Consider the following 27,278-nt stretch of genomic DNA (forward strand, 5'->3'; position numbering starts at 1 on the left):
CCCACCCATCTTTACTTGATCGGCAAGCCCACAGCTCACAGTATTCAACAAAATCCTGGTAGTTCTGCTGTAATGTGATAGTTGTGGTCTAAAGAAACCAGGCGCTGATGGGCACGTGTCAGCACCTTTTTCCTCTGCAGAACTTTCTTCTGTCATCTCTCAAGTGAAATGTGGAAAAGCTCAGGCTCCTGAAAACATCCACCCAGAATTCCTGAAACACTGCGGTCCGAAATGCCTGGTCTGGCTCCATGAGTTTTACTCCTCTTGCCTCATTGGTCAGTCCATTCCAAAGATCTGGCGGAAAGCCACCGTCATTGCGCTACCAAAAACCAAACAAGCCTGCGAACGACCCAAGGAACTATCGGCCCATCTCACTACTCTGTGTCCCATACAAGCTCCTCGAACGGCTTCTCCTGGCCCGGCTCGATCCAATCGTTGACCCTCAACTACCCGCTGTACAAGCCGGATTTTGGTGTGGACGCTGCACCACCCACCAAATAGTAGCTGACCAATGACATCGAAGTAAGTTTTGAAAAGGGTCACCAGGCAGGCATCACACTGGTGGACCTCACCCCTGCATGTGATACTGTGTGGCACCAGGGCTTGATCTTGAAGCTCCTCTGAACCATCCCTGACTGTCATTTAGTGCGGTTCCTTGCCAACATCCTTGCCAACCGCAGTTTTGTACTCAAGACCAGTGACGGACAATCTAGCCGACTGCGACGCCCAAGAAACGGAGTCCCCCAAGGCTCGGTACTGGCCCCCATGCTCTTCAACCTCTATATTAGCGATCTGCCATGCACAACCTCGCGCCAGTATGGATACGCAGATGACTTGGCCCTACTGCACTCGGGCAAGAGTTGGTCAAATGTTGAGGATGTGCTCTTGGCGGATATGGAACTTGTCGCGGGCTACCTTAAGACCTGGAGACTAAAAGTGAGTATGACAAAAACCACCACAACGGCCTTTCACCTGAACAACAAGGAAGCTCAACGCCAGCTAACCGTCACCCTCAATGGGTCACCCCTACATTACAACCATTTCCTACATACCTTGGGGTGAAACTAGATCGGCAGCTAACCTACAAGCAACACCTTGAAGTTCTTCGTGCTAAAGTCTCGGCACGGAACAACCTCCTGCGTTGCTTGGCCGGATCGTCATGGGGCACCAGGACATCTACTCTTCGAACCAGTGCTCTTGCTCTCGTGTACAGCGCCGCTGAGTACGCAGCCCCAGCATGGTGCCGCAGCGCTCATCCCAGCAAGCTAGACGCCACCCTCAACGACACCATGCGGATCATCACTGGCTGTCTACGCCCTACTCCGACGGATCTCCTGCCGGTGCTTGCAGGTATCGTACCCGCCAAGCTTTTCAGAGAGTTCTTCACTCATAGGCTGTTGTGCAAGGCCCCATCGGACGCCAAACATCCTTTGCACCACCTCGCCCAGGATTCACAGCAACTGGGACCTTAATGCCTGTCATCTCGTCACGCTTTCTCCCGTCATGCAGCGACCCTCTGTGGCTCCAGTTTCAACATACTAGGAGCATGGAGAACCAGCTGGGAACAGACATCGCGACCTCCTCAATTCACTGTCGCACCGAACACCACAGCCCCACCCAGCTCGGACATGCCCCGCAAAGAGTGGGTCGCCCTGAACTGGCTCCGTACAGGGGTCGGCCGGTTCAACGCCAACATGCATCGTTGGGGGTTGCGTTCATCAGTAGCCTGTGTGTGTGGAGCATTTTCGACTGCACTGTCCTCCGTCCCCCTGGTGGAGGGGTAGACCTCACGGCCCTCGACAACAGCACATTGTACTGGCTACAGCGCCTGGAGGGCGTTACGTAATTTCTGCTGCCTCAAACAACAAGAAGTAAAGAAACCTCACATTATTGAAAGTCTCATTTTAACATAACTAGATAGATGCCTGCAAAGTACAGATTGAAACAAGTTTTCCCAATCACGACTGCACTACAACCTGTGTGATGCATATAGTGTTCTCAACTCATCAATCACGTGATAACTAACTCACATTATGGAAACACCTGTTATAGCAGAACTACCTGTAACTTTTAAATGAGGTGAGGATTTCTGCCTCCACTGCCTAGTCAGTCAAGGATATTCAAATCCCTCCCACCCCTCTGGGTTATTTTTAAAAATTCTTTCGCTGATCCTTCTGCTAATTACACAAAATCTATGTCTCTTGGTTGCTGACTTGGCCAATAGGTCTGCTCTTTCAAAGGTCCAGCAAAAATCGTGATTGAATGAATGGCCCCCTTTCATATGATTCCACAAGCCAGTTTTACCTTGTGTGTTTTCCCCTTGGCTGGGTCTCACTTCCATTCCAACGGCTTTTCACCCTCTGGTTAAATGTGCTGATTTTCACCTTTCGTGTTTAGTTAGAATTCACTGCCACTATTCCTCGTGTTACTTTGGCCACAGCCCCACTGTTATGATACCTGCTTCTCCTACTTGTTGCTCCACATAATTTAACATAATCCTGAAGCCCTCCCTGACTAAATCAATGCTGTGCTTTGTAAACTTTAACCTCCAAGCAAATATATTTAATTTTGTGTTTGAATATTCACATAAGTTATAGTGAAAAATATAAATGAATGCAAAATAGTTTAATGAGCTATAATAACTCTAATAACCAGAATTCATACAAATATTTTTCAAGAACAAGAGACCTGTCCTTCTTACCTGTCTCACAGCTTGATTGGCTATATTCTTGGCTTCTTTTGCAATTTTTTCAGCTTCATCAATGTTTTCTTTGATATTAGTGTAAGCTCTGAAGGCAGCAGTTGCATTCAAGGACAAGTTCTTGGCTTCTGCAAGGATGCTATTTGTACAGAAAACTATTTATTAATCCAGTCAACAACATTAATAATAACATTTTTAGAGCTGATGTACTTTGATTAAATATTGAACAACTCGCCTACTATCAAGGAAATGAGGTGGCTTGGTGTAATTTGGTTTTCTTTTTATGTCTTTAACGTCATGTGATAGGAGTAAAATTAGGCCATTCGGCCCATCAAGTCTACTACGCCATTCAATCATGGGCGATCTATCTCTTCTTCCTAACCCCATTCTCCTGCCTTCTCCCCATAACTTCTAACACCTGTGCTAATCAAAAATCTATCTATCTCTACCTTAAAAATATCCAGACTTGGCCTCCACAGTGGCAAAGTCTCTTCATGTGACAGACCTGCCGCTCTGATGAATCGTCACTGCACTCCCTGTATTACAAGTGTATCATTGTTTAGGTAAGGGGATCAAAAGTGTACTCAAGGCCCTTTGTAATTGTAGTGAAATATCATGTAAGAGCAGCCAAAATACCATTTGCCTTCTTAATTATCTGTTGTACTATGAGCTAACTTTCAATAATCTGTGTACAAAGACACCCAGGACCCTCTGGATAACAACACCTCTCAATAGACAATAGACAATAGGTGCAGGAGGAGGCCATTCGGCCCTTCGAGCCAGCACCGCCATTCAATGTGATCATGGCTGATCATTCTCAATCAGTACCCCGTTCCTGCCTTCTTCCCATACCCCTTGACTCCGCTATCCTTAGGAGCTCTATCCAGCTCTCTCTTGAATGCATTCAGAGAATTGGCCTCCACTGCCTTCTGAGGCAGAGAATTCCACAGATTCACAACTCTCTGACTGAAAAAGTTTTTCCTCATCTCAGTTCTAAATGGCCTACCCCTTATTCTTAAACTGTGGCCCCTTGTTCTGGACTCCCCCAACATTGGGAACATGTTTCCTGCCTCTAACGTGTCCAACCCCTTAATAATCTTATACGTTTCGATAAGATCTCCTCTCATCCTTCTATATTCCAGTGTATACAAGCCTAGTCGCTCCAGTCTTTCAACATATGATAGTCCCGCCATTCCAGGAATTAACCTAAGAAACCTACGCTGCACGCCCTCCCTGACTAATCCATTACCATTTATATAATAAACTGCCAAGTCCATAATTCTTGTTTTATTTTATATTGCATGTTTCGAGCAGTCCTAATAGTTTTCTTATCACTGAAAATTAACATAATTCAAAATATTTTTCCATCATGAGCTTCACTTGGTTCTGTAAGGGAACAATTTTGAGCGATGAAGATAAAAACTCACAGGAATCTGTCATACACCCTTTGAGCTGTCTCCATCATTGTTGTTGATCCTATATTTAGAGCCCAATTTACTGCATGATTTCCAGCCTATTTTATCCTCTACAGATAAAATTCTCCCCCTAATCCATCAAATTCCTCTTCATAATTCTCCTTTAAATATTATCTCATAAGGTTGCCTGTTGATCATATCTCACAATGTCACCTTCTTTGACTTGGCATCAAATTTTGGTTTGAGTGCACTTCTCGAAAGCACGTTTGCACATTTATCAAAATACATGTATCAGTGTAAACTGTCAGATTATCTCACCCATCCAGGATTCCAGATGAGTCATTTAATACTGCAGCATGATATTCCGCCCGGAGGACCAGTTCTGGAAGCTTCTCATCATGAATACCTGCTGCCAATTCATCTAGTTTGTCTTTTAGCTTTGTAGTTAATGGCTCCATATGCTCTTGCTCTTTCAGTTCCTGTCAAAAAGAAAAATGTGCTCAACACAAGAAAGAATATAAACAATTTTCACTTTTACCCACTGATTTTATAGGTACTGTAAACATACAGATGTTTCACCTTCAAAATTAAACATCTGCCAGGTATTACACAAATACAGTAGGTATGTAAGGAACACGTGCATTTTAGTGATTGATAGGACTCTCAGTTTACCTATTTAAGTCAAAGTGAAGATTTTGTATAGCTTTATTAAAATATAAATCCTATTATGAGTTCCAACTATTCAAAAGGCCAGATTTTGCAATGATCTGCTCGTATTTCTCTGAGTTAGATGGAATGAAATGTTCCTATCTGTGTGTAACTGCAAGTTTTGAAGTTGCCAGTAACTCCTCAAGGAGTCCAGGAGCAGAATGCAAAGAATCAGCAACTCCTCACCACTGCATGGTAATCCTTTCAAATAATCTCTGGTAAATTACAACTGGTACTGTGAGTGTTGTTGAAAGTCAGCTTTGTTTTAATCGGGGCTATTTGAATATCTTTAAAAAATAGTTATTTCACATTTTTATTTTCAAACTTGTTTAAAGTTTAATTAATTTCAATAATTTTTTGAATACCTAAGTCAGAAGCATTTGGATAGTTTAACTGGGTTGCGGTTTACTAACCTGCTGAGTCAGCAGGTGTGGCTGAGCTGGTTGACAAAGGTCACTTTTGCAGTTCTGTGGCAGCTCTTGTATCTCACAATATGAATTAATTATGATGAGGAATATCTGGTTAACCTCCTGAAATCTCATTTATATTGTAATATGTAAATCATGGAACTCAGAGATCAGAAATCACTGACATCAATGGAAGCAGCTACCTTAATTCCCCTCCTGTGCTTGCGATGTCAGTAACCTAGATGTTATTACCAGCAGTTTACTGTTGAGCAGTCAATTTGTTCAAACACTGCAGCTCATTCTGGGACCAGATAGTTGTGACATTTCCCCATTACTGAGGATGAGGAATCCACCCAAAATCCAGCTCCAGGCCAGAAGTCAGGTTCTCCATTCTGTTGAGGGAACATTCATTTAGAAGGGTCTTGATCCGAAATGTCACCCATTCCTTCTCTCCAGAGATGCTGCCTGTCCCGCTGAGTTACTCCAGCTTTTTGTGTCTATTCATTCATTAAATCTGTCAATAGGTTTGAAAGCAACTGTTCTAAATATTTTCCAAAGACGTACAGGTATGTAGGTTAATTGGCTGGGTAAATGTAAAAATTGTCCCTAATGGGTGTAGGATAGTGTTAATGTACGGGGATCACTGGCGGCACGGACTTGGAGGGCCGAAAAGGCCTGTTTCCGGCTGTATATATATGATGATATGATACAAGTATTAAGTTCTTTATTTTTTTTTAGATACTGTTTTTATAATAGTTGATAGTTTTCAAATTCTTGGCACAGTTTGAAAAATATTAAATCTTTGATTAGTCAGGAGGTGTGATCAAGGGACTTGTCAATATTTATTTCTTTTTGTCAGCAGGCTTATCCTGGTCGCCCTTTCACCATTCCAAGGCTCCGACATGCAGAAGGCCTCGGCAACATGAACTGAACCAACTAAAAAGGGGCGGCATGCTGGTGCAGCATGTAATGCTACTGCCTCAGAGCTTGAATATAGAAGTTGGGAGGTCATGTTGCAGTTGTATAAGATGTTGGTGAGATCGCATTTAGAGGATTGTGTTCAGTTCTCGGCACCACATTATAGGAAAGATGTTGACAAGCTGGAAAGACTACAGAGAAGATTTATGAGGATGTTGCCTGGATGAAGGGTCTCAGCGAGAGGGAGAGGATAAGTAGGCTGGGACACCATTCCTTGGAGCACAAGAGGATGAGGGGTGGTCTTATAGCGGTGTATAAAATCATGAGAAGAATAGATCGTGTAGATGCACAGTGTCTCTTGACCAGAGTAGGTGAATCAAGGACCAGAAAACATTGGTTTGAAGATGAAGGGGAAAAGATTTAATAGGAATCTGAGGGGTAACATTTTCACACAGAGGGTGGCGGGTGTATGGAACAAGCTGCAAGAGGACGTAGTTGAAGCTGTGACTATCCCAACGTTTAAGAAACAGTTAGACAAGTACATGGACAGAACAGGTTTGGAGGGATATGGACCACACACAGACAGGTGGGACGAGTGTAGCTGGGACATGTTGGCCAGTGTGGGCAAGTTGGGCCGAAGGGCCTGTTTCCACGCTGTATCACTATGACTCTAGCAGTCAAGATTCAATCCTGATCTCCAATGCTGTCTGTGTGGAGTTTGAATATTCGCTAGGTCACCACACAAGAATCTCTTGCATGCCAAAGATATAATGGCTTGCAGGTAAATCAGCTGCTGTGATAGGAGAGTCAGAAGAGAGTTATTTGGCATCTCAGAGACAAAAATATTATAGGAAAGTGGGGGAATGGAATTTGATAAAAATAATTAAAAAACTGCAGATGCTGATTTATACCAATGATTGACACAAATACTGGAGTAACTCAGCGGGTCTGGAAGCATATCTGGAGAAAATGGATAGGTGACATTTCTGGTCGGTACCCTTCTTCAGTCTGAAAAAGGCTCCCGACTCAAACATTTTCTCCAGAAATGTTGCCTGACCTGCAGAGTTACTCTATTATTTTGTGTCTATCTTTGGGGGAATGGAATTGATGGCATAAACTTGATGGATTGAATGGCCTACTATGTCATGAGGAAAAATAAGAGTTACCACTTGGAGTATCAACACAGGTAAATCTGTAATTTTATTTGCAAAATTAATGAGAGGCTCATCTCTTACTGCATATGAAATTCCTCCACTCTGATAACTTATTATTTGTTTTACTTACATCCAATCCCAATGAGATAGCTTCCAAATGTTTATTGGCTTCAGCAACAAGGTCGTGTCCATCTTTCAGAATGCCTTCAGTATCCTTTTTTCCATCTTCAACTGCATGCTTCCTTCTCTGAATGAAGTCATTAAAACAAATATGAATCAATTCCCAAAATAATCATTTGTACCATAAATGTCATTATAAGTGGTCCTCCTCTATCAATTTCCTGATGCTGAGGGGAATATGGGGGTGGAGCGGGGGAGATTTTGGAGCTGGAGGATACAAGCAGTGGCATGGATGCTCCTGTAATCAACTGAACAAAAACCTTTAGCACGCGAAGGATGAATGCATTCATATTCATTCACCCTATAATGTTGGAGACATGGATACGTGCCCCTTCAAAATCACCAAATCTAAATCGCTGCGTACTACCATCCAGCAACTAAGGGTTAGTGAACTACATTTTAAATCTAAAAAAATATAGTTATTTTCTTCTGCCAACTCTCCAGTCTCAAAGAACAACAGTGCTAGAATATATTCTTGTCAGTGGGAATTGCCAGAATCCATCCAAGTTTTAGCTGGTAACAAAAAGTAGATACTTCTAAAACCATTTGACTGCATTCAAAATTTGATTTTAGATGGAAACTGAATTATTTAGTCATTCCAACATAATCTAGGGGCAGGAAGTTAAAATGTCTTGAAAACATAAAAACAAAAATTATAAGTCCAAACTGGTCAATATTTATCAAAGTGGTCACAACAGAGACCTGCATATATTTTTTTCCTTTACAACAGACTGCACAACAGAGATAAAGAAACGGATATCAAATCATTAGGTGTTACTCTAGGTGGCTAAAAATCAGGTTAAAATGATGGAAATGAAGATATTTAATGGGGTTGGGAGAAGTTCACAAAATTAGAAAGGATTGAGAAAGGAAAAGGATTGAAGGGTTGAAATAAATGTGTACCTCCAGTGCAGTCATATTTCTTTGATTAACAGCATACAGGTGGTCAGTTTCTTCAATTTTTTCTCGTGCTTCTTTCAACAATTCCTGAGCTTCATCAAATTTTTCTTTGTAATCAGCAATTTTGCCCATAACATCATCCTTAAGGCCTTGAGTAGTTTTATGGGGATCACCAAACATCTTTTTCACTTTCTCTAAAAGTGTAACGGCAGCACTAAAATCCAAAACATATGAAGCATAAGAAAGATGACTAGAAAGAGACAAGATAGTCCCTCAAACTTGTCCCATTATGATATTATGACCTCTGTGCTACCAAAAGATCTGATTTTTCAAACATTCCTTCGGGAAATGCACATCTTCTCCAGCGGTAAAGGTTGTTTTGCTGAAATTCAGAAATTCCAGGTCTTCCCAATTATTTCCACAAGTAGGTGAGACATGAACAAGGCGACATAACTATCAAATAAGGGGCCAGTCATTTAAAACAGGTGCAAAAAAATCTTCTCTGTCCCGGAAGGTAGTGGAGGTCAGACCATTCAAGATATTTAAGATGAAGGTAGATGAATATTTGAAAGATTGAGGAAGTGAGGTACAGAAGACGAGTTTATGGTATGGATCAGCCACGATCATACTGAATGGTGAGGCAGGCTTGAGGGGCTGGGTGGCCTTCTCCTGCTTCTTAAATCTTTAAATAGAACTGAGGTGGTTGTTGTTGTCCACCCCTCCCAACCTTCTATTTCTGCTGCAACGGCCACTTCCCCAAATATAGAGGAAGGGCTTACAAGCTGATCAGTCTTTCTGCAACTAAAAGCTTCCAAACATTGATCCTTCTGTCAATATACACCTCGCCAAGGAGTATGTCTACTGGAGATGGCCTCAGTTTGTTAAAGGCTGTTTATAGGAAATGTCAGCAGTGTTGGAAAAGAATAAATGCCATCACATAGAATGCTACTCCTGTGTAACATTAGGGTCAGGATATTGATACAGGTGGGATGATTCAACTTCTGGTTAGCTGATTAGCTGGGTTACCAAATATGTGAGCTATTCATATGCACCACAACCACCTTTAGTGAGGATCACTGAGTATCCTAAATTGACAGGTGCTTCAACAAAATCTGGGAAATTGATCAGGCTGCAATCCTATATATAAATCTTACTAATTGCAATTAAGAAGTTCATTCTTGGACAAGAACATCTAGCCAAATCATCATTTCTGTTACTTTATGAAGAATTGTCTTATAATTGGTTATTGTCCCAGTTGCCATATTTTCTTTCTATGTCTATTTAAAGCTATATGTACAGAGTGTTTTTGCTTGATCTTTCACTATCCATAGTATGGCTTTTCTTCCAATTTACAACACTTCCCTCAAATTGATGTAATTTACAGCTGATTTTTAACAATTTTCTAATTCATATTTATAATTCATTTAAAAATATATTCTGGGATCTTAGAGTTCAAATATATCAACAACTAAAAGTTGAGCCACAGTAGGCAAGACCATAAAAGACAGCACAATAAACACAAGCAGTTATTTTTAAACAAATAGAATAAAAAATTAAGGAATTATGCTGAACCTACATTGAGATATAATTGAATCACAGTTGGAGTACTCCATACAAAATGTAGAGATACTGAAAATGGGGATGATTTTCAAGGATTATATCATAAATATGAGAAAATACACATCAGAAGCAGATGAACGGACAGGATTGTCTCCTGAGAATGAAAGCTGAGGGATGATCTTATGGAAATCGTTTAAATCTTTGAAGTTTAGAAACTGCATAACAAATGTCCATCAAAATAAAGTAGTCACCAAGAAACCCAATGGGAAATCTGATTTTTTACTCAAAGAATGGTGTACAGGTGGAACTTGGTACCCCAGGGATTAGTAAAAGTGAGGGGAGGCAGAAGATTCACCTGAGAAAAAACGGAATAGAGTCTACTGCAGATAAATTTAGTTGAGTAGACCGGAGGAGGATTAAAAGGACAATTAATAACAACGTGAAGTAGTTAGAATAAATGGCCTATTTCTGTGCCAAATATCATGTGTGCTTTGATGAAACAATGTACATGAACAATATAAAGACCAAAACTGCATACTCAAGTTCATCATTAGCCACTTCTTCGTGCTTATCAAATGATCGCTCTCGCATCTTTGCCATCATATTTTCAACATCCTTCTGCATTTGTTGTATGTTTTTCTCTGAAACTCCATCTTTGATTCTAATGGTTTCATTTAACTTTTTAGATTTGTCTTTTAAATCTGTGAATTGAAAAGGGGAACAAATACCATAATGCATGCCTGAGGAAGGGTCCCGACCCAAAACGTCACTCATCCTTTTACTCCAGAGATGCTGACTGACCCACTGAGTTACTCCAGCACCTTGCTTCTATCATTGGTACAAAACAGCATCTGCAGTTCTTTGTTTCGACATCTTCTCCTTCAGGCATTAGTTGTAACATTACATACAGATACTCCAATTTTTCATGAACATGTGCTTATTACATGCAATAGTAGTGAAATAATGGCAGCTGATGTAAATGTGAAAACAAAATCTTACCTATCAATCTTCCACAAACTAAGTTATGTGAGATACAACTTGTGCTTAGATAACATTTTAAGTACTGCATTAAGTTGGCATGTATTATTTTGTCAGTAGATAGGTAGTTTCCGTCATATTATATCAAGACATAACAATATCAAAATGTAAGAGACAAGAAACTGATGCCTAATGCACATGGTTGAAGAAAGCTTTCCAATGCAATGTGTTGATGATGCCTACCTTGAGAAGTCAGCATAACATATTTGATGGATTTTTCTAACTCCATTGCTCGTTTGAGGGTCTTTTCGGTGTCTTTATCTGTTTGCTCACCATCTGCAGAAACCTTTGATGTCTAATATGAATTATAAAACATTTCAGTTGAAAATGACTTTACCAACAAAAGAATGAATACAATCTTAACACTGTATTGTACAGGCACTTATATTCATGTGTTTGAACAAAGTAAAACATTCAGAATGGGATAACAATATGAATCAAATATAGGCTTCAATTCATTTTCAGACTCTTGAGAAGACATATCATTTTTAGTTTCCTTAGCACAAATCTATAACATTTTATTTTCAATTTGTTAAAGTATTTTGGAAAAATAAATAAAATTCACTGATGCAGAGGGGAAACATTTTGTGTCACAACATTTTTATTGTGACAAATAATAATATGATATGCACTGGGTCTAGTTTATTTTATCGGATAAAATTGTAGGTGCTGAAATCAGGTTTCCTCCAACAGAAGTAAAACATTTTCTGCTATGTTTAGTGCAAGGACTACATTACTGTATCTCTTCTGTACCCTGTTCAGTAACTCATCCATCTCTGTGATCAAAGTATCCAGGTTACTATCAGCCAGCTGTAGAAGTCTTTCCGGAGCTCTCTGAGGTGACATTAGGTACTGTGAAGATATGAACAAGTTTTTTCATTAGAGGAAGCGTACACAATGAGCATTCATGACACCAAAACTACCTAACCTACTATATTACAGTTTTTTGGTTTGAAATTAGATATTAATTGCAAGTTGGATTAATTGGACAATACATTCAATCTGTAGATTATTAAACACTTAAACATTTGGAGCACCACATTAGTTATGATGAACAATATCACATTTGTAGGTTGGATGTACCATCTAAAATCATCACCCAGAGTCCATGTACCCCGGCAATTACCTGGTCCAAATGTGAAGTGCTGATCTCACTAACCCTTCCATTCGAACAAGATGGTATTTCACTGCCATATTCCCCGTGGATAGGGAGAGACTAGAGTCAATTGCAAAGTCTGGATGGTGACACACTTTGTGCAGTGAAATGCAGAGCAGGCCTCCCCTTCTCCCACCTCCTCCCCTTCTCCCACCTCCTCCCCACCCCACTCACCCACACCAGGATTCTTCCTACAGATTTGATAGGAGGCAGACCTAAGCTTTGTCAATTGTCAATGCTGTGATCCAACAATCTCCATTAACATTAATCGCCTCCCAGACCAGCTGGGCAATCCGAACAAGATGGTATTTCACTGCCATATTCCCCATGGATAGGGAGAGACTAGAGTGATAAAATTGGCCACCTGAATCTGTCAGCTGCTTCCAAACTCACAGCAACTGCATATAAATTCAGGATTTACTTTATTCTGCTTGGATGGAAGTTGGCGGTTCACTTCGGAGCAGCTGACCATTGCAGTAAGATTCAGGCCAATATGCATCTTATTTACTGGCCACACGCAAAAGGGAAAAGGAATGATAAGGAATTATAATTTTATGCATTGAAGTCTATGAAACTGTCTGCTGGCTCCCAACCCTGATGATAAACTTAACCCTGTAATGAGGTTCCGAACACACATCCATTCAACTCAGAACATATTTTACTTTTACCTCTGCAATATTGCACTCTCCATTGCTCATCTGCAGCTGAACATCCTTATCTATTTTACCTATATAATTGACTATTGCAGCTGTTCCTAAACATAAACTCCTGCACCTATTGTCTATTGTCTAAACATCTTAAACTCTGCCTATTTCCTGTTCAATCATTCTCTGCTATTATCAACCTGTAGCGATTCCTGGTTCCAAATTGCTCGATTTTTAAATTCTCGTCCTGCCTTCCTTCCCACTACCTGATTCTTCTTTCTCCATGTAACAAACATTGAAAAGGTGCAGTGGAATATTCATTTTTGGCCAGCTGGACAGATGAGTCAACAAGAGTTTGGGATGCAAAAAGAAATGGGAAAGAATACTTTGGGAATGCAGAGTTTATTCACGTTCATAATAACTCTTGATGTGATGGGATTGTGTGTGACTTTGAGCACAACTTTGAGTGTGTAGTAGTTTTCCCATTTGGCTGCGGCTCGTGGTGATGGGCACTATGGGTTTGGGGGTGGGGTTCTGTCACTGTAGCCCAGCTAAGTAATTACAGTGCATTTTGTAAATGCTGAACTGTAGCCACTGTATCGAGGTGATGGGGACATTAAATGGATGGGGCAACCATCGTGCAAAGCTGCTTTTCTTTCTGGATAGTACTGAATTTCTAGCGCTTCTTGGCACTACATTCATCGAGCTAAGTAAGTAGAGAGTATTCAATTACACATCGTCCTCCAAGTTGTTTCGGGAGATTTCAAGTCAGTCAAATAGGGTGCTCAAACTGTAACCTTCTCTTTAAAATCCCAGTGTTTATGTAGGGGGTATGCAAGTAAAATGTCTGGTTAATGGCAACACCAGGATTTGATGCTGGGGCTTGGCAATGTTAATACCATTTAATGCTAAAAGAAAATGGTTAATCTCTAATTTTTATGTGATACTCTTTGCATGTTGTTTCGATTGACAAGAATGGTATTTGCTGCTTCAGAGCATATTTGAAAGTCATCCAGATACTGCTTCATTCCCTTAGAAATAGTGAATGGAACTCAATATTGTGCAATCATTAGTGAAGAATCCCAGTGCTGACCTGATGATGGAAGAGAAGTCGTTGATGAAGTAGCTGAAGTTCAAGATTTCAAGATCAATTTATTGTCACATGTACCAATTAAGGTACAGTGAAATTTGAGTTGCTATACAGCCATACTAAGTGAAAAGCAACAAGACACACAGCCACATAAAATAAAATTTAACATAAACATCCACCACAGCGGATTCAACAAATTGGCTGAAATTATGACACTGTCTTGAGAACTCTTACAATGGCAGCTTGAATGATTGACCTCCAATAACCACAATCATCTTTCGTTGCATGGGGCATAATTATTAGATACCCTTGATAACCATTGACTTCAGTTTTGTCAGATCGAAAAATCTATTGCTCATCAAAATGTATTCACAATTTTTTGGTAACAATAGTAATATTTGGAACCCAACAATAAACAATAAAAACATGTCGACTCTTCCAACAGTTGTAATACTAGTAAAAGATGGTATAAATGCACATTAATGTTTTACAACGGGACTTCACATGTCTTATTCTTTTTAATTTAGATTTGTTATCATAACTGGAAAGGATAGTTTGAGATAAATATGTACTTGCCCTCAATTCTTGCGACGCATTTTCATATCCAAAAAGCACCTTGTAAGGAGGGGGAAAGGGTCCAGAAAGATTCAGCCTTGTGATCATTTGGTTAAGATGTTCGAGGTCACTCAACAGAAGTCCAGTGCATTTATCATCACAAGCTGGCGAAAGATTAATTCAACATCAAGAAATGTAAGAGAATTTTAATACAAACATTAAAGTCAATTTGTATTTGCCACAGGAATTTAAAAGAAAAATACTGCAGGATCTGTAAATCTGAAATGAAAGCACAAATTAAAAAAAATATACACTGGAAACTTTCTCTCCAGCTTGAATGTGGCCCTTAAATTGTTGTTGTCATTTGGGGAACTGATTTCTACCCTTTGAAGAAGAAATGGCCAGACCCTGACAGACCTTCATACTTCTGTGCGAAATAACTTCACTTTTCAACAAAGATCAGTTGGCAGGGATTCTAATCTTGTCGCCCTGGACATTCCCTTTTAAGACAATTAATTTGCAATACCTCCCCTAACCCTAAAACCCCGTTCATGCACACTCTACTTTCTTCTTACAACCTTTCAACAGGTTTGCCAAAGCATATACAATGGGTAAGATGTCCATGCTTTTCCCCCCATCATTTCTTGTTCACTCCCTTGCCACTTACATCCACAATACAGGAAACCCTTGTTGTAATGGACCATATGGGGGGGGGTGATGTCTGTTATTGCTGATTGTCCGTTATAACCGAGTAAGATGTTATCATTGTATATAGTTGCAACAAAGAACTGCAGATGATGGTTAATACACAAAAGAGACACAATGTGCCAGAGTAACTCAGGCAGTTCAGGCAGTATTGCTGAAGAACATGGATAGGTGACGTCACGACACTTCTTCAGACTGATTCAGTCTACTGAGTTACTCCCACACTTTGTGTCATTTCACCTTAAAACTAAACACCGATGCCACTGATTTGCACCAGCAAGACCTTCTTCACTGGTTCACAGCTGTTGTTGCAGCTCATTTGTAGCCCCTGGCCATTAGCTCTTTCGTCAGGCCATTGCCAATGACAGGATGCACTCAGTCACCGTGAGGCTCCCTCCCCTCTCTCTAGCTGCTGTTTTTAAGGTGATGTCGGCGATTCCGGGGAAGATGGAAGAGGTAGCGAGGGTGGCGTGGTGTGGGTAAGAAGCAGAGTGGACAGAGTGATGAGAGAAAGAGGAGGCAGTTGAGCGGACAAAACGAAGGAAGAAGTGGTGGAGGTCGGGCAGGTGCCCTCGGAAGCCTGCGCTCTAAGTGTCCGGGGAGGTGGTGCAAGTCAGGGCTCTGTCCGCTATGACCAAAATCCATTATAAAAGAGTCTGTTAAAACAAGGGTTTACTGCACTTCTGTTCCCATCTTGCACTTCGAGAGATCCCAAGTCCTAATATCTCATTCCATTTACCTCCACCCCCAGCAGGCAGACATTAAGATCATAGGCCATAAGGCATGGGAGCAGAATTAGGACATTCAGCCTCTTTGAGCCTACTCCCCATTCAATCATGGCTGATTTATTTTTCCCTCTCGACCCCATTCTCTTGCCTTCTCCCCGTAACCTTTGGGGCCCTTCCTTATCAAGATCTTATCAATCTCCACTTTAAAAATACCCAATGTTTTGACTTCCACAACCATCTGTGCCAATGAATTCCATTGATTCACCACCCTCTGGCTAAAGAGATTGCTCCTTAGCTCCATCTAAAGGTATGTCCTTTTATTCTGAGGCTGTGCCCTCTGGTTCTAGACTGCCCCATTACTGGAAGCATCCTTTCTACATCCACTTTATCAGGACCTTTCATTGTCCTGTAGGTTTCAATGAGATCCCCCTTCATTCTTCTAAACTCCAATCAGCCTCCAAACACTCTTTATACATCAATCCAATCATCTCATTCTCAACTCACTCACCAGTTTTCATCCATTACCACCTTCCTCCACCTGATGAAGTTGTTCTCACATAGAACAAGAGATGCAATGGGAACAAATGTGGATTCTTGCTTGTCTCTATCTTATTCGCATTTGCAGAATATGACAATATAGCACTTTTCAAGCTGTTATTCTAAATGAGTGGTAGCTTATTTGGCTATTTATTTTATTTTGCACATCAAATAATGATACGTGCCAATAGTTTACTTGGTAATGAAATACAGAATTAGGAGGAATGAAAACACACTGGTATACATACATTCGATACCTTCCAGATCTATGCAACATAACAATATGATGCTTAACTTTCACCCAAAAACACATTTTCCATTATTTATGCATTAATTTATATCTTGTGTTAACGCTGCAAAAATGTATGGAAGGTCATGAAAATATTTTCATTACAAATTAAATGTGAGGTGATAGATACATTGATTATCAAAGAGAAATTTTAGTGCATTCTGACAGTATGAAAGTTAACTTTTCCTATCTTCTTACAAACGAATCTTTCCTTGGTGTTTAATCAAATATCCCTTTATTTTCTTGCTATTAGCAGCAATCAGAACTAGTGCCATTTTCTATTGAAATAATTTTCTGTATTAAAAAAATATATATATTCTATTGGACATTATACATTAATGACTTGGATGAAGGGATTAAAAGTACCATTAGCAAATTTGCAGATGATACAAAGCTGGGTGGTAGTGTGAGCTGTGAGGAAGATGCTATGAGGTTGCAGGGTGACTTGGACAGGTTGTGTGAGTGGGCGGATGCATGGGAAATGCAGTTTAATGTGGATAAGTGTGAGGTTATCCACTTTGGTGGTAAGAATAAGAAGGCAGACTTTTATCTGAATGGTGTCAAGTTTGGAAAAGGCGACGTACAACGAAATCTGGGTGTCCAGGTGCATCAGTCACTGAAAGGAAGTCACTGAAAGGAAGCAAGCAGGTACAGCAGGCAGTGAAGAAAGCCAATGGAATGTTGGCCTTCATAACAAGAGTTGAGTATAGGAGCAAAGAGGTCCTTCTGCAGTTGTATAGGGCCCCAGTGAGGCCGCACCTGGAGTACTGTGTGCAGTTTTGGTCTCCAAATTTGAGGAAGGATATTCTTGCTATTGAGGGCGTGCAGTGTAGGTTTACTAGGTTAATTCCCGGAATGGCGGGACTGTCATATGTTGAAAGACTGGAGCGGCTAGGCTTGTATACACTGGAATTTAGAAGGATGAGAGGGGATCTTATCGAAACATATAAGATTATTAAGGGGTTGGACATATTAGAGGCAGGAAACATGTTCCCAATGTTGGGGGAGTCCAGAACCAGGGGCCACAGTTTAAGAATAAGGGGTAGGCCATTTAGAACGGAGATAAGGAAAAACTTTTTCAGTCAGAGTTGTAAATCAGTGGAATTCACTGCCTCAGAAGGCAGTGGAGGCCAATTCTCTGAATGCATTCAAATGAGAGCTAGATAGAGCTCTTAAGGATAGCGGAGTCAGGGAATATGGGGAGAAGGCAGGGACGGGGTACTGATTGAAATTGATCAGCCATGATCACATGGAATGGTGGTGCTAGCTCGAAGGGACGAATGGCCTACTCCTGCACCTATTGTCTATTGGACCCTAATGGTCAAAAATATGTTATTTCCTTCTTTATTCTTCATGTTGCATATTTAGTTGGAGGCTGGCAAAGTGAAAGACCTGAAAGGAGCTCAGCACTAGGAGAACAGAAGTAGGCCACCAATACATGGTTGGAGTCATGGGGAATTTATGATACCCATACCAGTAGATGGAGGAGAGAGGGTAGACATGAAATTGATGATTCCTGACTGGAAGTGGTCCATTGAAATTATGGAGTGATGTGAAATGACAGATAGTCCACATCATGTATGCTTTCAGAAATTCCATTTTCAGCTGTGGTGCTCAAAACAAATACTACTATGAAATTTAGCTTCCAGGCATAATGCTAGAACTCTCCATATTTGGTGTTAAGCATGAGATTTGGCCTCTTAACCACCTCTCAAAATGCATATTATGACATGTTTACTGTAAGTATAGCATGAGATTTGGCCACTTAATGTTACTTAATCTCTCAAAACATGTTAAATAATATGAGTGCTGTATTAAAATAACTTTTGTCCATCGCCCTACTTTACATACATGTCATGTAATCTCTTGAATTACTTATTACAGTTTGGCTGTTACCCCATGTATCTATCCTTCCTTGCTCCTTTTGCTTGCAGATAGTTATCTGTTTCTCTCCTACTGTCCAACCTGTAGTCTGAATAACTTCTGACACTATATTCTGATAATCTTTCCTCATCCCATCTTTAGCATTGCAGAATGTGTGTGATTTGAAATAAGCCAAATCTTTTCATGTACACTGTCAAATGTCTCTAATGTGACCAACATTGAAATAATTGCTGGTATGGTAATACATTCAGCACTTTCCAAGCACCCCAAACACTTTTTAGTGTAAAAAACCCCCCAAACTTTTGTTAAAGAACACCAGGCATTTCAAAGCAAATTTAAAGCAATAAGTTCAGAGACAGTTCCATTCAAAGGGAATAATTCATGCGTGATATACCCTTTTTCCAACCTCATAATCACTTTTTCTTAAAATAATTGAATTCATGTCCAACAATTTATTAGGAAATATATTAAAAACCACAGTGCTAGTCAGAAGCCATGCCCATACTCCAACTCATACATTTGCCATCTTCAACGCAGCTCTCAATAAAGGGAGGTGCATGTCCATAAAAAATATTTTTATACTTGCAGGGTAATATATATTTAAATAATTTAAATTTGAACCTTGGTTTCTAAACACAAAACCTGTTGTGCCATCGTCAATTTAATCATACGGTTAAAAAGAGACTGATGCTCATTGGGAACAAGGCACTGAAACAAAGGTCACGCGATTCAAGCAATATGAAGTATTCCTTATGCTTTACCACATGGAGACCTTCCCTACATCCAGATAAATTAGTATTCAATTACTACAAGGTTAAAAACTTGTCAAAATATGTAACTTTCTCACTGTATGGAAATCAGTTTGCCTATCATAGTAATGAAACATAATGATTACATTTCTGGAATACTCATGAATTTCTGCTCAAGGCCTGTCACTAACAATGAAGGCAACAGACACACTTGCAGAAACAAATGCTGAATAAATGTACAAAAATGAAGCCATTTTTATTATTGGGTGAATACTTTTCTCTGTTAATTTGCAGTGGTATTAATGAGATGGTGAAAGTAAACCTTTTTACAGGAAAGTGTCATTCATAAGGCTTTCCATACATTCAAGAAATAATTACCAATGGACAAATGGACATATCTATGACTGTATGAACGTGGGCAGGTGGGGCATCTTGGTCAGCATGAACACGTTGGGCCAAAGGGCCTTTTTTCCAGGCTGTATAACTCGACTGATGCATTAAACAAACATTGATTGCTATCATAATAAAATAAATTTCCCACCATATGACTATAAAACCTGTCAACGCCATGAAGTTTCACAATTGGTTTAATCTTGTGTTATAGTAATATCAATTTATGTATCAGCCTTTAACCCATTGTTCCATGAAAAACATGAAACAAATCTTGAATTAAGAGAAACGGTTTATTGATTAACATAGGCTAGGCTAAAAGATGAAGCTTTATTTCTTTTTAACGCTATTTTATGAGTAATAGCGGTGATGATAAGGGGTGAATTAATTAAGCTGAAATGTAGTTCCTGCAAAGGATTTCAATAGCCTTAGTAATAATAAATAAGTGTGAGTCTGGTTGTCACTTGTACAGAATTCTTAAAATCAACTAACATTTTATTTTACATATAAGGGCAAATTTTAGGACCTTTTTTTAATTTCTAGAGCTCTATGCACCTGTTGTTTCCATTTTTAGTGGAGCTTGTTCACAGTACAGATATTTCGAATTTTCAATCTATTGAAAACCAAAATATTGATTTGAAAGCTTGTTTTAAAATCCATGATGATAAAAACCAAAATTATATCCAGAAAATCTTCTAGCCTTAAATTATTCTTCATGAATAAGGCTCATTGAACTTATTTTTTTAAATGGAGCAGATTGCTACAGAGATTGAAAAAAAAAATGTTTTTCAAATCCCTTCAGTTCTCTCTCTCTCTCTCTCTCTCCCTCCATATCTTTTTTTTCAAATGCTTTCAGATATATCTCTCTCTCTTAAACAATCCTGATTTTAATCATTCCACTCTCAGTAAACTTGCTTTCAGCTGAAACACAAAGTCATATACCTTATGAGTCTGTCAAATGGAAGAATGTAAACCCACACTGTTCTAATAATGTTAAGATACGTACAGATGCACTCCATGCCTTCACGTGCATGCCACTCCATGCATTTATCGCAGGTCCAGCCCCTCATTCCAGGTCGGCAATTACACTGACCCGTGACTCTGTCACAAGGTACAGGTAACGAACCAATAGGATCACACTCACATTGTACGCAACCTCTTCCTTCAATTCGTGGATTACCATAGTAACCAGGTGCACACCTAAAAATGGCAAAAAAAGTTATAGTCAACACGTTACTAAGCATAAATTGTCATTTCTTTGAAGGATCTTTGAGCTTGAGTTTGATTTTAGCTTATTATCATGTGTACCGAGGTACAGTGAAAAGCTTTTGTTGTGTGCTAACCAGTCAGCGGAAAGACAATACATGATTACAAATGAGCCATCCACAATGTAGAGATCCATGATAAAGGAAATAATGTGAATAACGTTTAGTGCAAGATACAGAAAAAGCCAGTCAAGTGTGATCAAAGTTAGCCCGATGGTCTCCAATGAGGTAGATAGTAGTTCAGGACTGCTCTCTAGTTGTTGGTAGGATGGTTCAGTTGCCTTGAGGGTTCGATCTCGGATTGTATTTCTATTGCACATAAAGGAAAGATGATTTGTTTTATTCGTTCACAGGATATGAATATATCCCATAGCCTGGGATCAAAGGTATTTACATATTGTTTTTTAATATGTTTTTACTTTCTCTAGTGTGAATGAAGATGCAACATTGTTAACAATTCTGCTATTTCATTATTCCCAATCTTTAGTTTTCTAATCTCAGCTTCCAAGGGACCAATATCGACCTGTACTTTTTTTTCCTTTTTATATACACACAGAGGTTCTTGTAATCTATTTTTATAATCCTTGTTAAAACAGATGGCTGAAGCTTCTGCTGGTGCACAATATTCCCTGTTAAGCTTGTGCCTTTGTTGACCTTAGTGTTTCTTTGCAGCACTGAGCCTGTGGCTACAGTTAGCTGATGTATGCTCAGTAAGATTGGCTCCAGTTAATACCTTCTCCACTTAAATGGCAGAAGTACTATAACAGGATGTAAAATATACTAGGACAGATACATGGATAGGAAAGGTTTAGAGGTATATGGGGTAATTGTGGGCAAATAGGACTAGCTTAGATGGGGTATCTTGGTAATTTATATTTCTATTCTTATCAATTGAGATAATCTTACATTTCCTCACATTATGCTCTTTCTGTCATAGTTTGTCTATTCATGTAACCTGCTTATTTCTCACTGAATACATTATGAGTTTTTCCAAACTACCTAAACTTCAAATTTCAATACACCTGGTCTTTTCTCTAAAGATAAATAGATGCAGACCTCAACATTGATTCATGTGTATTTCCACTAGTTACGTTTTGCAAACCTGGAAATAATTTGTTCACCCTTACTTTCTTTTCAGTCAGTAAACCAATCTTCTTACTATGTTAACATATCACCCTTAATACCCAGAACCCATACGACTGCTTCATAGCTGTTTTTCATAATCCAAACACACTGCATCTATTAGTTCCTCAGTTTAACATTTCTAATTACATTCTCAAAGAACTCTGCTAAATTTGTTGAATACTATTTTGCTTCATAAATTTGTCAACTCTGCCTGATAATATTTTCTGTGTCCTGTTATGATTTTAAAGAAGGATCCCACCATTTTCTAAAGGACAGATATTTTGTTCAAAGGCCTATTACCATTCCTTCATTCCTTCTCCATTCATTCCTTCTCCATTCTTGAACATTAGTGTTACTTCTAAAACTTTGCAGTGCACTGGAACCTTCCCAAAATATAGAGAACTTTGGAATACTACAACTGCACCCACTGTCTCTCCATCCACTGTCTCTGCATCCACTTCCAAAAGTCATGCTCAGTGGATTTGTCGGTCTTTACTCCAGCTAGCAATAATGATGTCTTAATGGGAGCAGATTTCCTTCCCTGAAGGATATTAGTGAACCTGATGTTGTTTTTAATCTGGTAATTTCATTGCTGCTGTCACTGAGATTAGCTTTTTATTTAAAAATCCAGACATATTTACCTATTTAAATTTAAATCCCCTGTCTTCCATGCTGTGTTTATACTTGTATTCCTGGATCAATGCTCCACCCATGACCTAGATCAATAGCTTGGATCACAGCTATTTACATCTTGCACTATGTATTGTGCTTAAGTGTTTCCGCAGGTCCACATATCTAGCCATAACGTAAATGAACTTCCTCACCCTCCCTGACAAGATTTAAAAATGTTTAATGTTTTTAGGTTTCCATTTGGCCATATTCCCAAAAAAACAAGTTTCTCTCAGTGATTAAATATTTTCTGAAAACTAGTCTTAAATTCTAATTCCCTGGGGCACTAGGAATATTGGAATGAAGCTTTGTACACTATGTTTTTCATCCAGCATTGCTAGGTGCAAGTAATTGCATGACAAATTGCATGACACATGAGTAGCTGAAACTGATACAATCCCAAATTGGTAACAGACATCACACTGAATAACTTGATATATTTACTGCACCAATTTTGGCCTGCCTAATATTTATTATATCAGCATCAAGGGACTAACTATGTTGTTGCAAGAGCAAGATACTCAATCTTGAAATTGTATGTGGGGAGGAGGAGATATAGCCTGTGATCATCCTGGTATACTCAGAAGGCTGGATACTACAGTGGAAACTGGGACCTCTGCCTTGCACACTCAGTTTGCTAGTATACGCAACGTTGGTCTGCCTATTCACATTACACTTCTTATTCTATGTGTAAATACTCATAAGGAACCTCTGAGGTCTTTGTTATCTGATAGATAAGGCACTGTTGGCAGGGAGGATTCTCTCAGGATCAGGATCCCATCACAGCCAACTCTGCAGGTGCCACAGCTGATGCTAACCTGTCCAGACTTAGAGCCAGAGTCATCAAGGCATGCAGCATGGAAACAGACCCTTTTCAGCCCAACTCATTAATTAGTTTAGTTCAGAGATACAGCGTGGAAACAGGCCCTTCAGCCGACCGAGTCCACGCCGACCAGCGATCCCCATACACTAGAACTACACGCTAGGGATAATTTAGATTTTACCATAGCCAATGAACCTACAAGCCTGTATGTCTTTGGGGTGTGGGAGGAAACCGGAAATCCCGGGGAAAACTCACGCGGTCACGGGAAGAACGTACAAACTCTGTATAGACAGCATCTGTAGTCGGGATCAATCAGCTTACTTTTTTCATGAATGGTGTAGAGATTTTTAAATGTTGGTACTGCACTCATCCAGGAAATTGTAATAAGTTCCATCCTGACTTGTGCCTTAGGGTGCCAGAACGTGAGACAGGATATCCAACCTCTGACCTTCTCTTATAATCAATGTATTTACGTCCAGTTGTGTTTCTGGTCGATGATGAAGGTCCGGACATTGATGGTGGGGGGGGCACTCAGCCATGTTAGTGATTGGTCAAACTATCAATTCTTGGAAATGGTTATGGCATGATTCTTTTGTAGCGCTTATGTTATTGTTGCAGCATATACTTACTATAATTTAAAATTACGTATACTTAAATGTTACGTATACAAATGTAAAACACCATGGAATTATTTCTTGAACTGTAACTTTTTAACTATGATGTTTTCAATAATTAACATATTTAAAAAAAGATTATTCATGAATATGGACATAATGAAAATAGCCTTTACCTGTCACAGTGCTGCCCCTCATATCCTTCTTGACATGCGTTACAGCGATAAGTGTTATGCCCTTCCATAGTACAGGTGGGACTGAAGCTAAAAATAATTAAATACAAATAGTTAACTGCAACTAAATAGATTTAAAAAAAATTGTGCAGTAATTTTCAGCAATGGCAATAATGCTAAATTATTGAGTGATCACACATATATTACATAATGCTCATATTTATTTTCAAGTGGGTTCAACTAAGAAGTTATTCCATCATAATGCAGGAATGACCTTTCTCTTATGACAGCAGAAATAGCACCATGTGTCCTCAAAACAAGTGAAGATTTCAAGACACATCATATTTCAGAGGGGCATTCTGGCCAATGTCATCAATACTCAATGGACTTCATAAGTTCTTGATCCTCAACAAAACAATGTGGTGAATTGTTAACTAAAACTAAACTAACATGTTGATAGTCAAGATGTGTAGGAAGGAACTGCAGATGCTAGTTTAAACCGAAGATAGACAAAAAATGCTGGAGTACCTCAGCAGACAGGCAGCATCTCTGAAGAGGAATGTTTTACCAGCTCTGCTAGGGGGAGGAGAGTGTTAGTCTGAAGATTTCCAGTCTGAAGAAGGGTCTCGACCCAAAATGGCACCCATTCCTTCTCTCCAGAGATGCTGCCTGTCCCACTGAGTTACTCCAGCATTTCATGTTTATCTTATGTTGACAGTCAATACAGGTTGGAGGGTAGAATTAGATTTCAGCCAATTCAAACTTATTCAAACCTTTCACATCACCAGGGGCAGGGCTGCTATGTAGTGCCAACAAGCTACCAACAGGTAGATAAGAATTGTAAATATTCCATTGAGGCCAACAGTCTCTGATTTAACCTGTTTTGTAGGATTGAGGTCACAAAATTGGGCCTATATCTGCGACAAATCCAAGCTCATCACTAAATTACAGTAGTGTAGGAAAATAACTTCATATGCTGGTACAAATCGAAGGTATCACAAAATGCTGGAGTAACTCAGCAGGTCAGGCAGCATCTAGGAGAGAGGGAATGGTGACCTTTCGGGTCGAGACCCTTCTTCAGACTGTTGTCAGGGGGGCGGGACAAAGAAAGAATATAAGTGGAGACAGGATGACAGTGGGAGAACTGTGAAGGGGAGGGGGGGGGGGGAAGAGAGAGAGAGAGGAACTATCTAAAGTTGGAGAAGTCAATGTTCATACCATTGGGCTGCAAGCTGCCCAAGTGAGGTGCTGTTCCTCCAATTTCTGGTGGGCCTCACTGGCACTAAAATACAGAATACCCAGCATCTGACCTGCTCTTGTAACTGGAGCCAATTTAAGTTTCATTTCTCCTGCAGGAAGTCAGTTATTATTCCACAAATCTCACGGACTCATTAAATTTCCCAGTTGATTGAGCCAGTAAAGAATTAAGCCATGATGGGTAAGTATGCATTAGATTCAGTCAATGCTGTTCACTTTTCGGATTATATATGAAAAATAAACTTATTGCCATGTGTACATGTAAATAATGTAGTTGTCATCGTTTACTATTGAAGATTTAGTTAAGTCTTGCAACTAGTTAAGTGAATTTAGATAATCAAATTCAACCATGCTGTTCTTTGGGGTTGAATGAGCTGCAGGCAGTCACTGTGTATTTGGCCAAGATACTGGAGAGTGACCATCACTCATGGACCATATCACAGGAGACATAAGTACAGAAGAATGGGTGGAAAATAAATCTTGATGGATCTTCAAAAATTAAATGATTTTGTGACAAAAATGTGTTCTGAAATTATTGATTTGAAAGTACTGCATTTTATTTTCATAATGCAGCAGTTTCTTAATTACAATTAGAATTAAATCATTATCAGGAGTGCTGTTCAATTGAAGACACTGCCCCAATATCCAACTGACCTGAACCAATAACCTTGCCCCATAGATACAGTGTTCATGCCTAATAGTCCTGTGGTTGGCAAATCTCTTGCTATTGCTAGTGATCGTGAAAAGTAAAGAATTCAATCCATCGTGTTTAATTGCTGCCATTAACATTTAAAAAAATTGCAATGCTGGAAACTTACTTGTTACTAGAAATTTGAAGAGGACAGGCACATGGCTGGCAGTCATTTGGAGACCCTCTTACAATGCCATAGTATCCAGGAGCACACAGCTCGCAATGCTCACCAGCTGTGTTGTCATGGCAATTCTGAGTGGGGAAAAATTCCCGTTTCATAAAGATCTATTACTCCACTACAAACTCCATCATTATAAATCTCTTAAGGAAATGTTTGCATCACTCTTTCAATTAATAAAGCAATACATGTGTAAACACGTCACCCTGGAACTAAGAATAGGTCTAAGTAATTCACAGGAAAATGTGAAGTCCTTTAAGAACGTTCCATTTGAGAGATATTATAAGACAGTATTGCACTAAGCACCAAGAAGATCCTTATTAACTCAGCATGCTATATTTTGCCAATTCATAATCATGTTCTGTTGTCAGTGATTTATTGCTTTGCACTGAATGACCGTCATCAGCCTAGTACTCAAAATCTACTTTAAATATCTTAAGTCACATAAATATGGAAAGTGTTTTTGAAAAATTACTATTTTGAAGTTATAGTTTCTTTCAATTGGACATTGCTGTAGGAACTAGAGAGCTTTGAGAAGTCTTTTTGGGGGAAAGGTGATAATTATATTGTTAAAAGAATTGTTTCTTTATATTAATATTAAAATCTCTTTGAGAAAAGTGCCAGCGATTTAATTTCTTTGTCGGCAATGTAATGATAACATCTTCCCAGAGAAACATTATTCAAAATGTTTTGGATTCTGATGGAATGTGTATTGTTTGTGACCAAGACTCTGTCTTTGATGTATGTGTTGTTGACTCCATCCAAAACTGCACCA

At 39.4% G+C, this 27,278-nt stretch overlaps 1 protein-coding gene across 1 annotated transcript in view; it reads right to left on the bottom strand.

Annotated features, from left to right (window-relative positions):
* Positions 1–27,278, bottom strand: part of lama2 (laminin, alpha 2) — a 292,372-nt gene that overhangs the window by 55,898 nt on the left and 209,196 nt on the right. The window contains exons 30-40 of the mRNA XM_078399541.1: positions 26,453–26,577; positions 24,381–24,467; positions 20,715–20,908; positions 14,448–14,590; positions 11,735–11,833; positions 11,165–11,276; positions 10,482–10,644; positions 8,387–8,597; positions 7,434–7,550; positions 4,435–4,595; positions 2,702–2,840 (exon numbers count right to left, since the gene is read on the bottom strand). Coding sequence (XP_078255667.1) covers positions 2,702–2,840; positions 4,435–4,595; positions 7,434–7,550; positions 8,387–8,597; positions 10,482–10,644; positions 11,165–11,276; positions 11,735–11,833; positions 14,448–14,590; positions 20,715–20,908; positions 24,381–24,467; positions 26,453–26,577 — 1,551 coding nt within the window. The remainder of the gene's footprint in view (positions 1–2,701; positions 2,841–4,434; positions 4,596–7,433; positions 7,551–8,386; positions 8,598–10,481; positions 10,645–11,164; positions 11,277–11,734; positions 11,834–14,447; positions 14,591–20,714; positions 20,909–24,380; positions 24,468–26,452; positions 26,578–27,278) is intronic.

This window comes from Rhinoraja longicauda, chromosome 5, assembly GCF_053455715.1.
Source record: "Rhinoraja longicauda isolate Sanriku21f chromosome 5, sRhiLon1.1, whole genome shotgun sequence".
NCBI classification, from domain to species: Eukaryota; Metazoa; Chordata; class Chondrichthyes; order Rajiformes; family Arhynchobatidae; genus Rhinoraja; species Rhinoraja longicauda.